Genomic DNA, 21,817 nt, shown 5'->3' with positions numbered 1-21,817 from the left:
GGGGGGGGGGGGGGGGGGGGCCGCCTGGGTGTCCATGGGGACCGGGCAGGTCTGGAGGGAATGGGCCATCTGCCAAGCCTTGTCTGGTGTCCAAGGGGTGAGGTGAGGTTTATGGGGAACACAGCGGCTGTCTGGGATCTTCGGGCAGGGTGGTGTCTGGGAGGAATGCTGTGTTGGAGAGCATGTAGCGGGGGTGGGGTATTTGAGGGGGGTGTGTCTGAGCCAGGGGGTCTGAGAAAAGTGCTCTCTCTGAGAGGTGGAGTGGTGAGGGCCTGAAGCATCTGAGGAGGAAAGATGTGTCTGAGGGCTGGGTGTCGGAGAGGAGCGATGTCTCAGGGTATGAGTGTGTGTGGGGGGGTCTGAGGTAGCGGGGTGTCTAAGGGGGAGGGCCTGGCAGAAGGGGAAAGGTTCTGAGAGACCAGTGAGGAGGGGATGGAGTGTCTCAGGGGGATGGGGTATCTGAAGGAGTAGGGGTCTGAGAGAACCTGAGAAGGGAGGCATATCCAAAGGGGAAGGGGTGTCTGAAGGGGAGCTGAGGGAGGAGGCAGATCTAAAGGGGTAGTGGTGTCTGAGGGGGGAACCATATGTCTGAGGAGGAAGGGGTGTTTGAGGGATACTGTTTGGGGGAGGTAGATCTAAAGGGAAGAAGTGTCTGAGGGGGGCTGTCTTAAGGGGATGCATATCCAAGAAGGGTATCTGAGGGGGGCTGTCTTAAGGGGATGCATATCCAAGAAGGGTATCTGAGGGGGGGCTGTCCGGGGTGGGGGGCAGATCTAAGGAGAAGGGATGTTTGGGGGGAGGTTTGAGGGGGAAGCAAATCTAAGAGGAAGTAGTGTCTGAGGGGGACTGTGCGGGGGGGAGCAGATCTAAGGTATGGGGGGCTATCTCAGGGGAAGGCATATCTAAGGGGAAGGGGCGTCTGGGGGTGCTGTTTGTTGGAGGTAGATCTAAGGGGAAGGGGTATCTGGGGGTGTCGTTTGGTGGGGGGAGGCAGACCTAAGGGGAAGGGGTGTCTGGGGAGCTATTTGGTGGGGGGAGGCAGATCTAAGGGGAAGGGGTGTCTGGGGGTGCTGTTTGGTAGGGGGAGGCAGATCTAAGGGGAAGGGGTGTCTGGGGGTGCTGTTTGGTGGGGGAGGCAGATCTAGGGAAGGGGCGTCTGGGGGAGCTATTTGGTGGGGGGGAGGCAGATCTAAGGGGAAGGGGCGTCTGGGGGTGCTCTTTGGTGGGGGGAGGCAGATCTAAGGGGAAGGGGCCTCTGCGAGAGCTATTTGGTGTGGGGGAGGCAGATCTAAGGGGAAGGGGCGTCTGGGGGAGCCCTCCTGCAGGGTGCAGCGCGGATGGGCCGCTTCTGGCCCGCTGTGGGTCGGCAGATGAAAGCTGGGGGCTGCTTGGGAGCTGGACGAGCCAGCCTGGGGGTCTGCTGGGCGGGCCACGGGGTGGGGGCGAGGTTCAGGAGACAAATCTGGGACGGCCAGAGAGAGGGACAGAGACCCAGAGACGCAGAGACGGATGGGAGGTCAGGCGCGAGAGCGGAGCGGCCGGAGAGCGGCGGCAGCGGCAGAGCTGGTGCGGGGCGGGCGGGTGGCGAGCCAGCGGGTGTGAGTGAGCGAGTGAGTGGGAGCAGTGGGGAGGGGGGCCGGGGGCGCTGTGGGTAGTGATCGAGGCACAGAGCGAGGAGGAGGCTGCGGGAGGAGAGGCTGGGAGGAAGGGTCGGCTGGACGTGGGTGAAGAAGGTGGCGGGTGGCAGGACGGGTGGGCTCCGGGCGGAGCGCCCACCCCACTGACCCCTGTCTGTCCCTGTGTGTCTGTCCTGGCGTCTCTGCAGGGCTGGCTCCACCATGGACTGTAGCTGCGTCTCCGACCTTCTCTTCGCCCCGCCCGCCCTGCCGGCTCTCTGGACCCCCGGTAACTGGCCCTGGCCCGGACCTCCCACCCCTTCCCAGCCAGCCGGCTCCTCCTTTCTGCACCTCTTCCTGTCCTCCCTCCTCTGTCCCGGTCTCTCTCACAGTCCCCTGAATGCAACCCCCTAATGAAAAACTTGGCTAAAAACTTCACAGCGAGATGTCCCTGCTACCTGCCTGCTGGGACATGAGGGTGGGGGAGGTACCGGGGTCTGAAACGGACAGGATGCAGGGGTCTGAGGTCCTGGGGTCCCGGCTGCGTACCTCTTCGCCTGCTCCCTGCCCAGGACCTTCGGGCAAAGAGAGGCAAGGAGGCTGGAGATGGCCAGGCACACTGACGGCGTAGGGGCAGGGACCATAGGGGGCGCAGGTGGATAGATGGACAGGGACTGCCTGGGCAGGGGGACGTGGAGACATGGCCCAGCCCGCCGGAGCCCTGGGAGAGAGGACGGCCTGCTCAGAAGTGGACACTCAGAGCTGGGGATGTGGACAGTAAGACTGGCTTGGATGTGCATTTGAGTCCAAGTCACACGCCCCACAGATGGACTGTGTGTGTGTGTGTGCCTGCGCGCACAGACTGGGACTCTGTGCCTGCTTATGCGTGGGGTCTGAGTGTGTCCCTGTGTCACGCTTCAGTGCTTCTGGAAGAAGGGGTCACACTGGGAGAGTGTATGTCTGTGCAGCACCTGTCTTTGTGTGAGCTGGTGTGCCTGCTTGCACACACACAGGAGGCTACCTGGGTGTCTCTGGGCTGGGTGGGTCGTGTTTCTTTAGGATGTCGAGTGTGCTTACATTTTAGGACTGGGGGGAGGTGTGTGTCAGCTCGCCAAGTACGTACCTGCCTCAGTCGGGTGAAGGGCCTGCTGCTGTTACTTTCGGGTCTGTGTCGTGGTCCAGAATGGATGTCTCGGTGCGCTTCGGGCTGTGTGGGTGGGTGCCCCCTCCGCCCCCGGCCTCTGTGTCTGTGTTGGGGTGTGGGTGTGTGTCACTGAGTGTGACTGAATTTGGGGGGCTGTCATAATGTGTGTATCTGCAGGCTGAGGTTGTGGGTCCTCTCTAGCTGTGTGTGTCTCAGCAGGTACAGTGTATTTGAGGACAGATGGTGGTTCCAGATTGGGTTGTGTATCTGCATGTGTGTGGCCAGTTGCGTGCTGTCATCTCTGGGCTGTCATCTTTGGGGTCGCCTCTTCCCCACTCGGATGTGTTCCGGGTGTGCAATGGGCCAGAGCTCGCAAGTTAATTGAGCCTGTCACCTGGAGTAAGAAAGACCCAAGATGGGGTTGAGAGAAAAATTCTCCTTTTGGGGAGGAGACTGCCTGGCTTCTGAGCCTTCGGCAGGGAGGCGTGAGCACCCACTCACACACACCAGGCAGCCTGGATGGGACCCTGCTGCTCCTTGCCTCCCACCCCTGAAGTTCTAATGAGCCAGAGAAGGCAAGGACGTGCCCTGGGACCACACAGCAAGTAGATCATGTGGCCGCGCTCTCAGCTCCGCGTTGTCTTCCTCCCCAGCGATGGTTCCTTAGGGCTAATCCTGTCTTCTATTCTCCTGCCTGGCCCTGGGGTCTCTGAGGGAGAGAGGGGACAGAGGACATAGCCCGGGATTGAGCACAGAAGCGGGACCCAGGCCCTGGGGCCTTCTGGCTGGGAGGTAAGACTTAGGGGTGGGCAAGACCCTCCCCATTTCCATCCAGCTTATTTGGAGCATCTGGACACTGGGGCGCGGGACACCCATCTGAGTGTGAGGTGTGTCATGCAGAGCGAGCCGTGGGTGCCTGCATGTTGAGGGTCTGGGGGGCTGTTTTATAGGGGTGGCGTCACCCCGTGTGTGCCCGTCAGGCTGACGCACGTCTTGAGGCCGTGCTCACCGGCTCCACGGCACTGTTAGCTAGCTGGGCCTTTGGGGTCCCCTGTGTCTCCTGTCATGGCGGTGTGGTTAGCAGGTCCCAGTTCTGAGGGGCCCGAGATGTGCGATTGTGTGTTGGGATGCGCAATGCCAGGTGTCCGGCAGGCCTGCCTCGGTGGCACGTTGCGTGTGGGGTGCTGCGCCCCAGCGGGAGTGTGGCACTCTGGTGTGTCCGTGCGCCGTGGTGTCGCCGGGTGTCCCTGGAGCGTGAGCGGACGTCTGTGTGACACGTACGCTGTGGGGATCTGCTGATGCACAGTGCGCTCAGACTGATGGAGCACAGAGGTAGGGAGGGGGGACAGGACGTGAAAGGTAGAAATACGGGGACAGGCGCAGACACACGGGCACACCGGCCTGGCCTGGCCGTGCCAGTGTGGGGTCAGTGGAGGGCTTCGGGGAGACAGCAAAACTTAGGGGCGTTCCAGAGAGCAGGAGAGACCAGAGGCCTCCCAGGGCAGGGCTGGAGGGGGCAGCGGGAGAAGGGCTTTTGATGAGGAGGGGGTGCCCCTCTCATGTCCTCCTCACAGGGCTGCAGGAAACTGGCCCCTCCCACGCCCCACCCCGGGGTGCCAAGGTAGAGCATGAGGCTGCAGGTGCCACGCCAGGGTCCCTGGATGACTCAGTGAATGCCACTATTTGGGCAGTTTGGGGACTGGACACCAACTGGGGTACAGAGTAGGAATTGTGTCCCTAAAGATGCCCAAGAGACCAGGATTCAGGGGGGGCCGGCTGCCTCCTGGTTCCCAAGTCCACGCAGGACCTAGAGCCCCTGACTTAGCGTCCTGACCCGGGGCCACTCCCCTGCCTCCTGTCCCCAGGGTTTGCCTTCCCGGATTGGGCCTACAAGCCGGAGTCGTCCCCTGGCTCGAGGCAGATCCAGCTGTGGCACTTTATCCTGGAGCTGCTGCAGAAGGAGGAGTACCAGGGGGTCATCGCCTGGCAGGGGGACTACGGGGAATTCGTCATCAAGGACCCCGATGAAGTGGCTCGGCTCTGGGGCATCCGCAAGTGCAAGCCCCACATGAATTATGACAAGCTGAGCCGGGCCCTGCGGTGAGGAGGGGCAGGGAGAGGCTGGTCCCCTGCCCCCTGGGGGCTTGCCCTTGGTCTCCTGGGGCAGAATCCCTTGGATCCCAACGTGCAGGGATCCGCATGGGGTAGCCACTGTGATTACTTGTGAGTGGGAGGGAAGCAAGGAGGAAGGCCGGAAGCCAGGATCCCAGCCCCTGCTTCACCCCTGCCTTGCCACCTTGGTTAAGGGACTTCTGTGAGCCTCCGTTTCCCCAAGCTGCTGTGCTCTGTGCACTAACATGAGTCAGGGGCTCCCTCTTTACCTGCCTCGGCGCCCCTCCCCAGCATGCCCTCCTCCCCCCTCTCCCCACAGCTACTACTACAACAAGCGGATTCTCCATAAGACCAAAGGGAAGAGGTTCACCTACAAGTTCAACTTCAGCAAAGTCGTGCTTGTCAATTACCCACTGTTGGATGTGGCAGCAGCCACCACAGGCTCCCCACTCTTGCTGACCCCTGGTCCCTTTGGGGGGACCTCTGGGGCAGATGCTCCTCCCCTTACTCCCGAGGTGAGTCAGGACACTGGGGTCCCAGAACTGGGCGTTTGGTGCTGCCTCCCCAGCCATCAACCCCCCCGGGGATGGGCAGCCCGGCTGAGCGGTGCTGCCTCCTCCCTCTCCAGACCTTGCAGACCCTGTTCTCAGCCCCTCGCCTGGGAGAGCCAGGGGCCAGGGCGCCCCTGTTCACCCCTGAGATGGACAAGCTGCGTCTGGACAGCCCTTTCCCGTTCCTGGGCTCCGGTAAGGGCCTGTGGGTGTGGGTGCCGGCTGGGGGTGGGGGACACGTGGCCTGTGTCTGAGGGAAGAGGACGGGCAAAGACGGGGAGAGGCAGGATGCAGGAGGGAGGCCTAGGGCGAGGCTGTGCTTGTGCCTGTGTGTGTTTAAAAGCCCCAGGAGGATTTGGGGAGAGGCAGGGAAGAGGGAAACTGGGGCGGGGACAGGCTGGGAGAAGGGCTTTTAGGGCGCCAAAGGACTGGGAAGACCAGGGCAGAACTGGGGAAAACCACGTGAGGGCGGAGAGTGGGCAGATGCCGCGTGGGAGAATGGGCAGAAGCGGGTGGACGGCGCAGGGAGGGGGCGCCTCGCCCCACTGGAGGTGTGCCCGGCCTGACCCACCCCGTGCTCCCCAGGTGCCACTGGCTATTCCAAGCCCCCCGGCCTGCTGGGTCCTTACAGCCGCGCCTTCCCAGACTACCCCTGGAACTTTAACCCGTACCTCACCGGCCCCTTCCCTAAGCTGCCCCCCTCTCTGTACCCCCCCCCACTTCTACCCCAACCCTCTGGCCAGTTCCCTGGGCCACCTGCCCTCGGCAGGGGCCGGGGGAGGCCCTACAGCTTCGCCCCTACTGGCTGCGGCGGGGGAGGGCCTGGGCCCCGAGCGCCCCTCGGGCCTGGCAGCAGCCCCTCGCCTGGCACTGCCGGGAGCCGGGGGTCCAGAGGCCGCGCTGGGCGGGAAGGACGACAGCGACTCGGAGCTGGAGATCACGGACGTCAGCGGCTGCAGCTCTGACAGCGAGGGTGACGAGGGCCTCCCTGTGCCCCCCAAGGCCAAGGCGAGCAAAGGGGGGATCGGCAGCTGAGCCCGTGGGGGGTGAAGGGTTCTGCCAGGGCGGGGATCGGGGCAGACCCTCGCGCAGCAGCCTCTGCCATCGCCTGGTCTGCCCTCGATGTCCCGCCCCAGGCCAGGGACCAGCCCTCGACCCCTCCCAGGACCAGGCACATGGCTGCCCACCTTCCTCCTGAACCCCAGGTTGGGGTCTCCCCTCCCCCTCCAGAGGGGGAGGGAATGTGATAGCCTCCTTCCCAGGCTCCAGTGTGATGGGGGGGGGGTCCCCACCTGGCCCGACTCCCAAAGTGCAATATGGCGCCCAGCCTCTCCTGCCCGCCCCCCCGCAACCGTGACCTGCGTGTTTGTGCGGCTGTGTCTCCCCTCGTGCCGGTCCCAGTCCTGACACCCTCCCCACACAGGCCCCCTGGGACAGGGAGCTCAGAGCAATAACCCCGCCCCCAGCCCCCGCCCAGGAGGGCCCCCTCCCCACCAGCCACCTCCAGAGAGTTTACTACAAAAATAAAAGAACGGAAAGGAGAGTGAGCTGTGGGGGAGCCCGGCGTCGTGGGTGACAGTGGGGGGCTCGGGTGGGAGTGGGGGATCACCTGGGGAGTCACTGTTAAAGCACAGGAAGGAAGGAAGAAGTGGAGAAAGGCAGGGGGAGACAGACCCAGGAAGGTGATGCCAGACAGTCACAGAGGGTTCCAGAAACCACTCCAGGGCCCCCACCCCCTCCTCACACACACACAGCTCTCCTTAGATAATATATATTAAAAAATAAACCTCCAATTCAGGGTATAAAAACATAGCAAAGGCACTTGGGGGTGGGGAATGGAGGGGTGCCCCCCAGGCAATACAGAGATGGCCTGGGTAATGGGGGGGGTCACTGTGGATCCCCCCCCGGAATGAAGCCCTGAGTCCCCCAGGCAGAAGGCAGGAGGGAGAACAGGCCAAGGCCGATGGGAGGTCGGGGGGGGGGAGGCGGTGATGCCAGCTGGCCCCCCAGGCATGGCCCCCCCAGCAGCCCAGCTCCCTCTCCTCAGGCCCTTGGGGTTGGAGATGCTGCGGCAGCTGTGCGGTGGTGGGTAGCCCTCAGTCTTGCGAAAGGCCTGGGGGATGTAGGAGAAGGGAGATGGGGAGAGATGCAGAGGGACAAGGAGAAGGGGGAGAAGCGGGGGGGGGGGGGTGAGGGGAGGAGGAGAACGGGCAAAGCGAACACACAAGAGCCCAAAAAGGGGAACAGCCTGAGCCAGGAGGTGGAATGGGGAGAGGCAGGGAGACAGAGAGCAGGAAGGGGCTGTGGAGAAGGGAGCCCCTGAGATGCCCACCGCGGTCCCTCCCCTCTGGCAGAGCTGCGAGCCCTCTGGGTGTCCACTCACCTGCCTGGGGCAGGGGGCCTCAGGTACAGCCAGGCTGGGGGGCGCTGTTCTCCCCAAGCTGAGACAGGAGGAGTCGCAGGCGACAAAATTCTTCCTCCACCTCCTGGATGGAGAGGCCTCAATGAGAGGGGTCCCTCCACCGAGTCAGCCCCACCCTCCCCTGCCCTGCCCCTCTCCCCAGGCCACCACCTCCAGCTGCTTCATGGTCTCCTCCAGGCTGAGCAGCTTCTCCCGAATCTCCTGGGTCTGGGTCGGGCTCTGGGAGCCGCCCCCTGGGACCCCATCCCCTTCACGGGGAGGCCCCGCCCCACTGTCTTCCTCCGAGGGAAACAGGAATTGCTTCAGGGACCGCACTGGCAGGGGCAAGGGGACAGAGTCAGAAGCGGGGCTGGGAAAGAGGCCAGGGGCCTGCAGGGGCGGGGGGGACCCAAAGGGGAAGGTGGGGGCCGGGCTGCAGGTGGGGCTGGGGAGTGTGAAGGGGGTGTGGAGGGGACACGGAGAATAGAGGGTGTCCAGGGAGAGGCTGAACCGGGCTCAAGGGAGGGACAGAGGCTACAGAAGGAAGAGGGGCTCGGGGCCACCGAGGGTGGTGGTGCAGGCCTGGCACGCACTGGGCCTGGACAGGAGACGGGCCGGAAAGACGGGCTAGTGGCAGCCCCGCACGGACGGCGCCGGCCTACCTTTCTCAAGGGCCTTGGCCGCGAGCTGGCCCTCGGGGCCGGGCCTGCAGTAGGGCAGGAGGGTGCTGAGGATTCTCTCTGTCCGGCCTGGGGGGAGGGGAGGAAGAAGCGGGGCGGGGGGGGGGCGGTGCTCAGTTCCTGCAGGGCCTCCTCAGGACACCTTGCCCCCCCCACTCCGCGCCCCCGCAAAGGCTCACTGTCCACTGGGGGCATCTCTCGGCCAGCACCGTTGCCGTTCTCCGAGCTGCTGAGCAGGGGTTCTCGGGTGCTGTGGGGAGGAAGTACTAGGTGACCCCACGGCCCTGGCCCTGGGGGGCAGCAGGGAGACAGCAGGAGGTGTGGGGGGTGGCCCAGAAACAGAAGTTGAGGCTGGGAGATGGAGACAGAGGAGCCTGGACAGGGGCCAGATGGGCTGTGGTGGTGGCGCACGCGCACACACGCGCCCAGAGCTCAGGTTCTGGAGACACACAAGTCTCCCCTGGCTCCTGAGCCCTCCAGTGTCCCCCTCACCTGCTTGGGCTGGGCCGGGATTTGGGGCGAGAGGCAGGAGCGGGGACCTTCAAGGATCCAGCAGTCTCGGTGATGAGGGAACACCAGCTGGGGAGACAGGTCAGCCCCCACCCCGGGGCAGGCAGTCAGAGCCCCCAGATCCTGTACTGGGGCCTCCCACCCCCCAGCCTGGGCCACCTCTTCCACCCGAGCTTAGAACCCAGGCCCCCCTCACTTCTTCCGTTCTGACACGGTCTGGGCCACCAGTTCGTATATCTGGGCCTCCTGGTCCCACGTGAAAAGGACATAGAAGGCTTTGTGATCTGCAGGAGGAGGGAGAGGGGGTTCAGAGCCAGGGTCACCCCGATGTGCACCTCCCCTGAGCTTGGGCTCCCCCAGCTCACGCCCATCCCTCCGGTGCCTCCTCTCAGGGCCTCCCTCTCACATCCCCTCATCCATCAGTCCCCAGTCTGGCACTCCCCACAAAACCCCTGGAGTGCATCTGCAAACCCTTCCTCGCTGGGCTCCAGCCTCCACCCCTGCTCCCCTACAGGTCCCTGCAGGGAGCGTCTCCGAATGCTGATCAGAGCTGGCAGCTCCTATGTGCAAACCCCTGGGGAGCTGCACGGCTCCCTTCCTAAGGCCCACAGTGCTCCTGGCCCCCCACCATGCCCGGCTCCGGGGCAGGGGGGCCCTCGCAGCTTCCCCTTCCTGGGCCTCTGCCATGGCCTCCCCGGGGGCCAGCGTGCGCTCCCCAGCTCTTTCAGAGGCCTCCCCATCCCGCGGGCAGGGGCCTCACCGGTGGCCACCTCGCGGGTGATGGCGGAGGTGAGCCGCAGCACGGGCCGCAGCATGGTCTTGCCGTCGGGTGTGGGCGTCAGCGTCCGGCTGTGGGACTTGAGCAGCAGCCGTTCGTCCTGGCGCTGGAGTAGCAGCAGCAGGTCGTCCAGCAGCAGCACGTGGACCTCTGCAGGGCGAGGCCCAGGCTTCAGCAGCGCCCCCCCGGACCCCCCCCCCAGGCCCCGCTCAGCCCCGGCGCTCACCTATAGCCTTGTCCCTCGTCACCCGCCACGTCAGCGGGCCCTCGTGCACCAGCTTCTTCTTGGTGATGTCCAGGTTCTGGAGGCAGGAAGGCGTCATGGTCGGCGCAGGGCAGGGGAGGGCGGGGAGGACCATGGGGCCGGGAAGGCGGGCCGGGCTCAGGACGGGCAAGCCGCTGGGACTGAGGAGGGATTCTGGGCAGGGGGTGGCTCTCATTCCCGGGGCGCATTAGCACAGAGTCCTGGGGGCAGGAGGGGCAGGGGAAGGCCAGGGAGAAGCGGGGAGGTCAGGGCAGGCAGGGCCACCTTGAACTCGCTCAGCATGGGGTCACTGCTCTGCCGCAGGTGGGACAAGTCCAGGCGCTTCTGATAATCCTTGAGCCGCTGGGGCAGGGAAGGGAGAGTCACGGGGATGACCCAAGGGCTGCGGCTGACCCACAGTGACCCCGAAGGGACAAGCCAAGGGCCAGGCCCGACCTCCAGAGAAGGGGCCCCGAGGTAGACAAGACAAAGGCCCGCCCAGGCCCCCCACACGGACGCCCCCTTCCTCTGGGCCCACAGCCAGGCTCACCAGCAGGTCCTCCATGTCGCGCACAGCTTGGTTAACATGGTGCAGAATTTCCCGGCAGCACTCAGCTGCCCGTTCCACTTTCTCCCGTTCCGCCGGCTCTTCTGTGGCAGAGGAGAGACGAGCCCCGGTGAACCCCGAGCCAGAAGCTCCTGGCCCCTGCCCCGCCGTGGTGAGAGATGGGAGAGCCGGGGCCCCGCAGCGTGGGGCCTGGCCCTCTGGCACCTGTGTTCTGCCCAATGCTCTGCAGGAGCAGGGGGTACTTGGTCAGACGCTGCATCTCCGTGGGGATCATATCTTTCAGCTGCAGGCGGCGGCACCGTGGGCGGCTCTCGGCCTCCTAGGGGCAGAGTGGCGCTGAGGTGGCCCGTACTGGGGGCGCCTCGGGGACTGCGACACCAGCCCCCTCCCCCCTGGGACCCTGGCTTCCCCCTCACCTGCACAAAGGCACAGAACCGAGGCTCCTTGCGCTGCTTGGCTTTGAGCTGCTCTAAGGCAAATGACTGGCGGCTGCAGAAGCGGGAGGAGATTTTCTGGAACCAGTTGCCTTCGGCATCATCAAACTACAGTGAGATTCAGGCCAGGGAGGGTGTCTCAGGTGGGATTGGGAAGAACAGGGCCTCACGTGGGAATAGCAGCCTCGACAGGAGGACAGGGTGAGGGGCCCAGACCCCTGGATCTTGATGGGATTCCAGGTCCCTGGCTGGGAGGAGGGGACCCCAGGGGGGCAGGGGCGGGGCGCCCTCACCCGGGCCAGCAGCACATCTCCGATCTCCTCAATGAGGTCGCCACTATCCTGCCTCCGCTTCATCAGCCGATCAAGGAACAGGGCTGTTAAGAGTGGTGAGGGAAGGGGGTGCTCTGTCAGGGCCCAAGAGGTGGTATGTAGAGCTGATCGGGGGTTGTGGAGGTTGGGCTGCAAGTGTCTAATCCTTGGGGCCAATGGGCTGCCCCCCAACCCCCACCCATGCCCTGCGCTTGTTGATGTGCCCCCTGGAATGTGAGCTCTGGGGGTCTGGGGTTGCCCCCAGGGCTAGAAAAGAAGCTGCCCGTGGTAGGCACTCAAGGAGAATGTGCTAGACTCCAGGTCTAGCCGCAAAGGCCTCGAGGAGGGAGCCGGTGGTGGGGCGCACAGTGGGCCATGGCCCTGCACTCACAATGCACCTCGATGAGCTCGTCCAGGCTGGGGAAGATGTTCTGTAGCTCCTCCAGGGAAAAGAAGCCCCCTTCCGCCATGGGCTGGTAGAAGAGGTCATGCAGCACCCGGAGCATGCGCACGTGGGCGGCCTCTGTCACCAGCAGCTCTGTGGGGCCACCGAGTAGGAAGCATGGTTGGGGAGGGTGCAAAGGATGGGGTGCAGTCTCAGAGGCAGGCTCGGGGTGGGGGACAGGGGTGACTCTCTCTGGACGGAATCGCTTGCCCCTGAAATAGCCACTGAAGATTCCTGATCCTGTTGTGTGTTTTGCTTGGCTGCGGCAGCCAGCCGGGGTGACCAGTGGTCCCCTGTGCCTGGCACTGACGCCTTTCCCAGAACATGGGATTTTCAGTGCTACACATGGGAAAGTTCCAGGCGAACTGGGATGAGTTGGTCACACCACCACCAGCAAGCACCCCCCCTCCCACCCGCCGGAGCTGTGTTTGGCGTCCAGCAAGTCTCTCGGCCTTGGTTTCCGGAACAATGATAACCCTTTACACACACGTTGATAGCCTTGGACCCAGGGACCCCCCAGAGGGAGCATGCCTGGGTTTCAGAGGCCCCAGGAGTCCCTGGAGACTAAACGTGCAATCCTGTGTTAGGAATATTTTTCTGAGGAGGGAAATGGCTGTGCTGTCTGCTACGGTAGCCGCTAGCCAAGTACAGGCCTTCAGATTTTAACTGAAATACAAAATTCCGTTGCCAGTTGTACTTGTCACATTTCAAGTGCTCAACGGCCATCACGTGGCTGGTGGTAACCATGCTGGACAGCGCAGATGCTGCGTGTTTTCATTATTCCAGAAAATTCTATCAGATAGCACTGCTTTATGTTTTGCTCATATCCTTAGAAGGATCTGTGACACAAAAAGTATTCCCCTACTGCCCTAAAAATTCCAAATGAGTACCCTTACTATTAAGCAACTTGTAAATAAACTTCCAAACCAGAGCTTCCAAAGAAGTGTCCTATTTTGCCAAACACCCTCCCCACACCCAGTTCAAAATCACAGAAAAGAATCAAGACGGAAACAATACTTCCATCACATCCCTGCCCGGAAGCAAGCACTGATAATATATTGGTTATCTTCTGAAACGTGTGCCCCTGGGACCCTTTTTGCCCCTGAACGGTTAAGATCATGGTAAGAACAGTCACACTGGAAAGTTCTTACCCGGCCCCACACCGCGCTAAACGCTTCACATCAATCACCTCAGCTCCGTGACAGTCTTTTGAGGTGTGAACTATTACTACCCAAATAAGAAAACAAAGATTTACTGGAAAAATACAACTTTATATACCCATTCCTGCTCTTAACCAGCACTGCCCTGTACTGGGGGGGGGGGGGGGGGGGGGGGGCGGGGGGGGGCGCAGAACTCGCTGGAAATGTCACTTTGACAGCTGACAGCTACATTCTTGTTCCATGAGTGGCTGTTCTACAATTTACATAACAAATGGCCCTCGGTGGAAACAGGCGGCCTTCAAGCTCTGGGGGGATGGACAGCTCCATGGTCTCTTTGCCAGAATTGGGTGGTGTCCCGGGTACTCACCGCTGATGACCTCCTGCCGCTTCACCTGGTTCTTGGGCAGGCTGTGCAGGGTGCCAAGGGGAACGAGCTCCCGCCAGCCAGGGGGCTCTTCTGGTTCCAGCTCTAGTCCTGACCGTCCTGGGTCCCCTTCATCTCCGGGCTCAGGGCTGTGAGACAGAGGCCTCGTTAGGGCCCCAGCCTGGGGAATCCCAGGGAGGAGACTTACATTCCTAGTGTCTAACACCCCATCCCCCCCCCACCCCGTGGCCTTGGCATTCGATGCCTGCAAAGTAGCCCATGCTGCAGAGCAGCCCCCAAATCTCTAGAAAGAAGAGTCCCACCCCTCTCCTGTGACCTCAGTGACCTTAGCGTCCAATACCCAGTTCTCTGTAAATCTGGCAATGACCCCTCCCCCACCATCCTCCTGACTCTCCAGGTTGCCTCAGTAGATGTGGGAGGAATGACCTACGTGGCTCGTCGGGCAGGGCCAAGCACGGCCGTGGCAGAGCTGGGGTCCATGTCCACGTCACTCCGGGAGCGGCCCCCACCCCGGCCCTTAGCCCCGAGGCTGCCCCGGGAAGGCCGGCGGCGGTCACTCACCCGCAGGCTCTCCGAGCGCCCCAGACGCCCCGATAGCCTGGACCCCGAGGCCAAGGACAGAGTCAGGCAGAGACCAGGACAGAGACAGGGAAAGACCAAGACAGGGACAGAGACAGGGAGAGACCAAGACAGGGACCGACAGGGAGAGACCAAGACAGGGACAGTTGGGGAGAGACCAGGAGAGGGCAAGAGACAGGGAGAGACCAAGACAGGGACAGAGGTGGGGAGATACCAGGTCAGGGACAGACAGGGAGAGACCAGGACAGGGACAGAGGTGGGGAGATACCAGGTCAGGGACAGACAGGGAGAGGCCAGGACAGGGATAGAGATAGGGAGATACCAGGTCAGGGACAGACAGGGAGAGACGAGGACAGGGATAGACAGGGACCCGGGTAGGGGAGACCAGGACAGATATCAAACATGCAACAGAAGAGAGGAGAGAGTCAGAAGGAGCAGTGGGACTTGGGATTTTGGGGTGCTGGGGCAGTGGGGGTGGTCAGGAGGGACAGGGAAACTTGGTGGGGGTGGGGACGGAAACCCAGGATGGAGCACAGGACTGACCCCTCCCTTCCCTGAGGCAATGGGATGGGGGAGGGCAGAGCAGGGAGTGAGGAAGGGAAGGAGATTTCAATACTTAGCTCTTCTGCTGGGAGGGTGATGTCCCCACCCACCCCTTGCAGGGTGAAGGGGAGGGGGTGGCCCATGGGGAGAGGGGAGGGGCTGGGAGAAATGGGGGAGGGGCTAGCCCTCCCCCCACCCAGGGCCCAGGCACCCACCTCTTCCACCTTCTGGGGAGAGAGGGGCACAGGGTCAGAGGAGGACCCAAATGGAACCCAACTCACCTCCCCCACCTACCAAAGGGTCCCCAAAGCAGCGGCACAAGGACAGGCAGGGGGCAGAGCCTGCCCCCCAACTGTGAGGAGGACAGGGCCCCCAGGCTTGGAGCACAGAGGGTGGGGGATGGAGGATAGGGCACTGGGAGGCAGGAGCAAGGCGCAGGGCAGTGGCTCAAAAGAGGAGGGGAGGGGATGAAAATCTGAAGGGGTGAGGGAGGGGACAGGGGGAGCCCAGAGGCGAAGAGCGCGGGAGGGAGGAGGAAGAGGGAAGAGGAGATGAGAAAAGAAAAAGTGGAGGATGGACAGAGGAGGCCGAAGATGGGCAGAGGGAGGAGCAGGGCAGAGTGGAGACGGCTCGGGGACAGCAGGAGCAAATGGCAGCGCGACCCCGCACGCGCCTCCCCAGCCTGGTAAGCCCCTTCCTGCACCCAGCACCCCGCCCCCCACACCCAGCCCCGGGCACCTCTCTGTGTCAGCGCCCTCCTCAGTGCTCTCCGGGGGCGCCAGGGGCTCCAGGCTGGCCGGGCCCTGCGGGGGCGCGTCCCCCAGCTCTGGTGGGGCATCAACACCTGTGGGTGGCGGGGGAGAGCCAGGCTGGCTGCCGGGCCTTTGGGGCAAGACCCACCCTCTGGGGGCCTCTATTTCCTCCCGTGGAATGGGGGGTGGGGGCTAAAGCCACCCAGTGCGCGGCCGACACCAGCGGCTGCCCTGCACTTCGGTGGGGGACATGGCCACAGCAGCTGGGGCCGGTGGGGGGAGAAACCACTGAACCAGGGCACACTGGGGCTCTGCGTGACGCCTCCACGTCCATTCCTTCTCCTGAGCCTAAGCCGGGACTTGCAGGAAGAGGTAGACCCCTTTTGGGAAGACTGAGGCTCAGACAGGCTTCCAGGATATAACCCCACTAAGCTGCCGAGCTGGGACCTGAACCCAGGCCCGGCCAAGCAGTTGCCTCAGATTCATGGAGGTGACTGACAATGTACTCAGAGAGGGTTCTGGGAAATGATGCCGTGGGGGCGGATGGGAAATGTAGTCCAAGGAGGAGGGCTAAGCATCACCAGGACAGAGGCCGGAGCCTGAGAGGAAAGCCGTGGAACAGGTGAACTGAGGGAAGGGGGGTGGTTTCTTTTCTTTTTTAAAAATATTTTATTTACTTATTTGACAGAGAATACAAGCAAGGGGGAGCAACAGGGAGAGGGAAAAGCAGGCTCCTGATGAGCAGCGAGCCCAACGTGGGGCTTGATCCCAGGACCCTGGGATCATGACCTGAGCCGAAGGCAGACGCTTAACCGACTGAGACACCCAGGTGCCCCGGGGGGTGGGGTGGGGGTGGTTTCTTAATAATACTGGTGACCAGAGAGGGGCAAGCAGAGAACTGAGCGGTGGTCTCTTGGGCTGGGGTGGGGAGCTCAAGAAACTCACCTGGTTCCTTGTCGGGACTGTCTCCAGACAGAGGGTGCAAAGAAACTCCAGGGACATCCTGCCCAGGAGCCCCAACATTCCGGTCCCGGGAGGGCACCCCCAGGCCTCCCCTCCTTTCCGTAAGGCCTGGCTTCTCAGCTGGGGAGACATCCAGGGAGCAGGGGGAAATGAGAGCCCAGCTCCTCTAATCCACAGCAGTCTGTGCTCCAGCCCCATCCTCCCCACGGCCCAGGAGCACCCCCCACCCCCTCCCCCAAGCCCCCAGCCAGCTTCAGGACATTACCATCAGCCTCGACTTTGAGGTGTCGGAAATCGGGGGCTGAAACGAGAGATGGGACCATGAGGCGGGGGCGGTGTGGGGAAGCCAGGGCGGGCAGAGGCCGGGCACCTCACCCTGAGGCTCTCCCCGGTTCCAGCGGGCGGCGTCCAGGAAGATGCTCAGGCCTTTCTTGGTCTTGGTTGGCTCATCTGACCGCCGATTCCCCATCATCTGAGCGAAGTAAGGAGAGTGGAGAAGGGGCTATGCATCTCTGAGACCCCAACAAAGCAGAATCAGACCTCAGGAGCCCCGAATCACGGGGCTCCCCAGGGGCCTCTAGGGGAGGGAAGGGCCAGATTTGGGCGCTCAGGGGAAAAGCACCTTTTTTCGGAAGAAATTCCTCCCCGACTTCTTGTCTCCGCTCTTGGTCCGCACCCCAAGGTGACGCATGTACAGGCTGATGGCGTTGACCACAGCGGCACTGTGGGGAGGGGACAGTGAGGGCCCCAATATGTGCGCAGATGCACACACACCCATGGCCATGGGGACACTGCTGTCCCCAAGTCTTCCCCTCTGCATTCGCTTCCCACCCCAACCCCACAACTGCTTCCAGCTGAGTGTCTGAGGAAGGGGGAGGGGGCTCCAGAGGATAGGGCCAGGCCCCTGATCCCTGGTCTTCCTCCCTGGGGCCCAGGGGACTAAATGCCTCTCCTGCCATCCCCTCTGCTTCCGTCATCACCTCTTTTCCTCATCGGTAGAGATGGTGGGTCTGCAAAAAGAAGAAAGGAGTTTTCGACACACTTGCTAAGCCTCGGTCCCTGTCTACCCAGCACAGAGGTCCGGGGTGCTGTCCCCTTAGAAGTGGGCACAGGAGAGAGGAGAGGCGGAGAGGGCCAAGGCTACAGGGATGGAGGATGGCAGCAGGGAGGAATGTCACTTGTGAGCTCAGAGCCGCAAGGACAGGACCCAATCGTCAGGCCCAAACACAAGACCATGGAAAGCCCTGGAAACTGGGAGGGTGCCCCAAAGTTGGGAAGAGACAACACAAAACCAGATGAATCACAAACGGCAGGGCTGGGGAACCCAGAAGTCAGGGGAAGAGCCCAAAGGGTAAGGAATGAACCCTGAAGCTGCAGGGACACCCCCCCCCATACTGCCCCCAGGCTGGGGAGGGGGAGGCCCCACTCACTGCATCTCCTCTAGGTGGGTCAGCAGCCGCTCGGCCAGGTGCCGCTCCCGGGCCTCGAAGCTGGCACGGTCCCGCCCAACCCAGGCCTCCAGCTGGGTCAGGTCGTGCTCCCAGGGCGTCATGCCCATGAGCCGCTTGGAGCGGAAGTCCTCCAGCAGCCGGCTGACGGCTGCCTGCTGGCTCTGCACCACCTCCTGCACAAACTGCCGCTGGACGTCCTCAGGGAGGAGGTCGGGCCGCGTGCGGTCTGCGGGGACACGGGCAGGGGGCTGGGGGCCACTTCCACCCACGCTCGGACTCCCGATGGCCATGCTGGGGGAAGGATGGGAGCAGGGGAGTGTGGCCTCCCATCCTGGGGCTCCCCAGCCCCGGCCAGACACCTCTCCCTCACCCACAGTCCCTCTCCCCTCTGCTTACCAAGTTCAAAGGCGACAGTGGGAGGGACCGGCACCCGCAAGACCTGCTCGGGACAGAGAATGGAGGGGGAGGACCAGGTGGTTATGGGGTCACCACGCACCAGGAATGATGGGCTGAGGGGAGGGAGCCGTGGAGGGAGGGCCCAGCTGGCACCGAGCCCCCCCAGGACCAAGGAGTGAGGGAACCGGGACCCCTCGAAGGTGTCTCTCACCGCGGTCTTGTCCAGGAAGCTATGGTAGAAGTCGAGGAAGGCCTTCTTGGCCTCCTTGGGGCCCAGAGAAGCCAGCATGTCCGCGTGCAGGCAGCAGAGCTGGGGACACAGAGCGCCGCCTGTCCTCTCCCCCGCCAACCAAACCCCACTCTGCCTTGCAAAGCCTCCACTAAGTGCTCCCTGGTCTCCACCACCTCCACCCCCAGGCCCTGGCCTCTCTCGGGCTCCCTGGGGGCCCCCGTGAGCATTTGCTATGGTTCGGTTTCCTGCGATCTTCTGCTACGCTGCGAAAGCGGGGCCCGGACCAGGTGCCGTTCTAAACCCTTGACCCACGTTAACCTGGTCAATCACGGGCACTGTCATCATCCCGTTTTACAGATGAGAAAACTGAGCTCAAGAAGCTTGCCCCAGGTCACACAGCTAGTTAGTGGCAAAGCTGGGATTTAGAATCCAGGCAGCCTGTTCCCCTACAGCCCACAGCCTAGAACTACCACAAGCAACCTGGGCATGTGTGTGAGAGAGAGACCGAGGTCCTGACTCATCTGTGCCCCAGAGAGGCCCCGTGCGCAGTGGGGGCTGGGTAAATAACCAGGTGGTCCAGCGGGGCTCACTCGTTCATTCACCACTCATTCCCTGAGCTCGCCTGTGCGTCAGCCCCGTGTGGGGTGATGCTGGCAATGCGCTGCCAACTGCAGCCTGTCTTGGCTCCTGGGGCCTCTCGCCGGCTAAGGGACCTGGTCTGTGTGCTAAGGACTCACCCCTCGGTAGGGGCAGGCCTCTATTTCTCAACCAATCTCTGCACACCCCCAAACTCCACGACAAAGCTTCATGAGAGGCCAACGGGGAGCAGCCCAGGGGACCACAACTATCTCGTGGCTGCTGCCCTAGCTGATGAGGTGAGGGGGCAGCAGGAGGCCAGATTCCAAACGCCAGGGGCCATCCGGGTCACCTCAGCCAAGCCCCTGGCCCTGGCTAGGCCCGTTTCCACATCTGTAAAAGGACACGGCAGTCAGCACCCTCCCTGGGCCGAGTTCCAAGAGCTCGAGTTCCAGAAACCTCAGGCTCAAGGGGACCTCTTTGCCCAGACGGCCACAGCCTCCATTCACTGGGGACGGGCAGCTACTTTTCTGGAGAGAAGGCACTTCCCGATTTCCTGCCAATTTCTGAAGCTTCGGGGTCAGTCGATGCGCCCCAGCTTCTTGCAGCCCCCAGGCATCCCGCCCTGGCATCTCTACCGCTGTCTGGTTTCCAGAGGGCCCCGCTACGCATTTCCAGTCCAGTCCAGTGCTCTGGGCTACACCCTAACTGCAGCCTGTGCTGGGCCGCACTGGGTCTTCTTGGGAGGACAGCCTTGTCCACAGAGCGCCCCCCCTCCAACCCACTTAGTGGCCTCTTTCTTCCTAAGTCACACACTGGGCTCTTTACACCCTGCAGGCGCCTCCAGGCAGCATGGGTTGGCATCTGCGGGGCCCGGGTATTTTCTGCCTGTATCTGTGGATCATGAATTATGCTCGCTCTGCCTTATTGCGCTGCTTGCGGGTGTTTCTTGTTTCTGGGCCAGCTAGACCTGGGAAGGCTAGTGGTTTCCTCCCATGCCCTAGCCCTGAAAGATGGACTGGTGGCACCTGCCGAGGCCACAGAGGAGGATTCCACTACCAGGGTCATGGATGGGTGACACAGCCACAGGCAGGGAAGGAGGCTGGGCGGCATGGTCTCTGCGGGCTTCTGGATTCTCTCTTGTTCTCTGCATGACCCTGCTGTGAGCACTCTCCCCCCCTGCACTGGCTCCTCACGGAGATTTCCACGGGGCACCTGCAATCTTGCCTGGGTCACACGGCTAGCTAGTGCTCTGGCTCTCGCTTTCTAGATCTTGTGCTGTGGGTTCTGGATCTGTTTTCCAGACCCTCCCAGCTTGTCTTCACTGGTCTATCTCACTGAGCACTGTGGCCTGTCCCGGCCCCACCCCTCCCTCTGCCCACACAGCCCTGCCCTCACCAGGGGTCCAGGTTCAAACTGCAGGGCCACGTGCTGCAAGAGCGCCATGAGGTGGGCAGGCCGCCGCTTCACCTGCTCCAGACTCTGGAACTGGCTGTTTTGTTCCTCTGTGTTCTGAGAGCGGGGAGGGGGAGTGAGACAGTGGGGAGCAGGGGAAGGGCTTTGGGCTTGACCCTTCCCCTCCCTGGCAGCAGAGTCTGCGCCGTAATGGCGGTGGCCGGGGCTGGGGTCAGGGATGGTGGCTGAGATTTAACGTTATAATGGCGGGGGATGAGGACAGGCATGAGAGGGAGTAGGGATCTGTGCTGTAATTAAGGGGGGCGGTGATAAAACCCAGGGTTAGAGTAAAAAGGGTGGGAGTCTGTGCTATAATGGGGCATCCAGAATGGGGTAGGAGGAGATGAGGATGGTGGTACCCAGATTACAGAAAGAGGAATGGGCAGTGAGAGGAGGCAGGGGGCAGCACCCCACGATGGACCTAAGGAGGGAGGGGACACTGAGGATGGGACTTGAGGGCTGGGGCCCAGGGAGACTGGGACAGAAGCTTCTCCCCGCCATCTCCCCCTCACCGTCTCCAGCTCGTTCTCAAAATCCTCGTCCTCAGCCCCAATGATGCTGACTGGCACCAGGCCAGGCCGCGGTGGTCCTGGGGCCTGTGGAAGAGGAGGGATGGCTTCAGCTCGGGGTGCAATCCCACCTCGCAGCCCCCCAGTCCCCTCCCCTCAGGCACTCTCCACTCACCAGCCCGCGGGTGATGTCCTCTGCCTCCATGGGCTCCACAGGGCTGGGGAGGAGGAGGGGCCACGGTTAGTGGGGGCAGGAGGTGGTGGCACAGGGCCATTACTCACAGATTCCTGGCCCAGGTGTGAAGGTGCGTAAACAGCCTCCCCCGCCCCCCAATCCCAGCCTCCTCCGCAGCTCAATGGGGCCTCTGTGTGGCGACAAAGAGCCCTTCAGAGGCCAGCCAGGGCGGGGAGCCCAAGGACAGGGAGCCTTGGGAGGGGTGGGAGAAGTGGTGGAGGCCCAGGAGCCTGTGTCCATAAGAAAGCTGTGGCCATGAAAGCCTGTAATTTGGGGTCTCTAATGGAGGATGGGCTGGGGACTCCTGGGTCTGAGGGAGGAGGGGCTGGGGGTCTGGACTCCTGGGTCTGAGGGTCCTAGGAGGGAGTGGGAGTCTGGACTCTTGGGTCTGAGGCAGGAGGGGCTGGGGGCCTGGACTCTTGGGTCTGAGGCAGGATGGGGCTGGGGGCCTGGACTCCTGGGTCTGAGGCGGGAGGGGCTGGGGGCCTGGACTCTTGGGTCTGAGGGAGGAGGAACTGGGAGTCTGGACTCCTGGTCTGAGGGAGGAGGGGCTGGGAATCTGGACTCCTGGGTCTGAGGGCGGAGGGGCTGGGAGTCTGGACCCCTGGGTCTGAGGGAGGAGGGGCTGGGGGTCTGGACTCCTGGGTCTGAGGGAGGAGGGAGTGGGAGTCTGGACCCCTGGTCTGAGGGAGGAGGGGCTGGGGGTCTGGACTCCTGGGTCTGAGGGCCCTAGGAGGGACTGGGAGTCTGGACTCTTGGGTCTGAGGCAGGAGGGGCTGGGGGCCTG

At 62.8% G+C, this 21,817-nt stretch overlaps 2 protein-coding genes across 5 annotated transcripts in view; one reads left to right on the top strand and one right to left on the bottom strand.

The window, feature by feature from the left end:
- The first annotated feature begins 1,838 nt into the window (after positions 1–1,838).
- Positions 1,839–6,458, top strand: ERFL (ETS repressor factor like). The gene is given in 6 exon segments (XM_044911419.1): positions 1,839–1,905; positions 4,626–4,860; positions 5,192–5,387; positions 5,501–5,618; positions 6,009–6,133; positions 6,135–6,458. Coding segments are annotated over 6 exon segments (1,065 nt in total).
- A 997-nt stretch (positions 6,459–7,455) lies between these two features.
- ARHGEF1 (Rho guanine nucleotide exchange factor 1) overlaps positions 7,456–21,817 on the bottom strand; it is an 18,677-nt gene continuing 4,315 nt past the window's right edge. For 2 of the 4 annotated variants that reach the window (XM_021692242.2, XM_021692243.2), the window contains exons 2-31: positions 20,971–21,013; positions 20,799–20,882; positions 20,230–20,343; positions 18,235–18,333; positions 18,024–18,066; positions 17,607–17,853; positions 17,157–17,186; positions 16,799–16,898; positions 16,552–16,648; positions 16,442–16,477; positions 16,159–16,296; positions 15,200–15,305; positions 14,677–14,688; positions 13,770–13,937; positions 13,322–13,467; positions 11,741–11,887; positions 11,332–11,414; positions 11,021–11,146; positions 10,809–10,923; positions 10,587–10,687; positions 10,322–10,399; positions 10,019–10,094; positions 9,775–9,942; positions 9,211–9,298; positions 8,997–9,083; positions 8,684–8,754; positions 8,487–8,573; positions 7,996–8,159; positions 7,807–7,909; positions 7,456–7,536 (exon numbers count right to left, since the gene is read on the bottom strand). In XM_021692242.2, coding sequence (XP_021547917.1) covers positions 7,826–7,909; positions 7,996–8,159; positions 8,487–8,573; positions 8,684–8,754; positions 8,997–9,083; positions 9,211–9,298; positions 9,775–9,942; positions 10,019–10,094; positions 10,322–10,399; positions 10,587–10,687; positions 10,809–10,923; positions 11,021–11,146; positions 11,332–11,414; positions 11,741–11,887; positions 13,322–13,467; positions 13,770–13,937; positions 14,677–14,688; positions 15,200–15,305; positions 16,159–16,296; positions 16,442–16,477; positions 16,552–16,648; positions 16,799–16,898; positions 17,157–17,186; positions 17,607–17,853; positions 18,024–18,066; positions 18,235–18,333; positions 20,230–20,343; positions 20,799–20,882; positions 20,971–21,000 — 2,925 coding nt within the window. In that variant the 5' untranslated portion in view covers positions 21,001–21,013 and the 3' untranslated portion in view covers positions 7,456–7,536; positions 7,807–7,825. Of the gene's footprint in view, positions 7,537–7,806; positions 7,910–7,995; positions 8,160–8,486; positions 8,574–8,683; positions 8,755–8,996; positions 9,084–9,210; positions 9,299–9,774; positions 9,943–10,018; positions 10,095–10,321; positions 10,400–10,586; positions 10,688–10,808; positions 10,924–11,020; positions 11,147–11,331; positions 11,415–11,740; positions 11,888–13,321; positions 13,468–13,769; positions 13,938–14,676; positions 14,689–15,199; positions 15,306–16,158; positions 16,297–16,441; positions 16,478–16,551; positions 16,649–16,798; positions 16,899–17,156; positions 17,187–17,606; positions 17,854–18,023; positions 18,067–18,234; positions 18,334–18,992; positions 19,204–20,229; positions 20,344–20,798; positions 20,883–20,970; positions 21,014–21,817 lie in introns of those variants that run through there. The other 2 variants (XM_021692244.2, XM_021692245.2) reach the window with 2 other exon arrangements.

The sequence above is a fragment of the Neomonachus schauinslandi genome, chromosome 16, assembly GCF_002201575.2.
Source record: "Neomonachus schauinslandi chromosome 16, ASM220157v2, whole genome shotgun sequence".
Classification (NCBI taxonomy): domain Eukaryota; kingdom Metazoa; phylum Chordata; class Mammalia; order Carnivora; family Phocidae; genus Neomonachus; species Neomonachus schauinslandi.
Note: the sequence above shows the minus strand (reverse complement) of the source record. Positions and strands in the feature narration are given on the sequence as shown.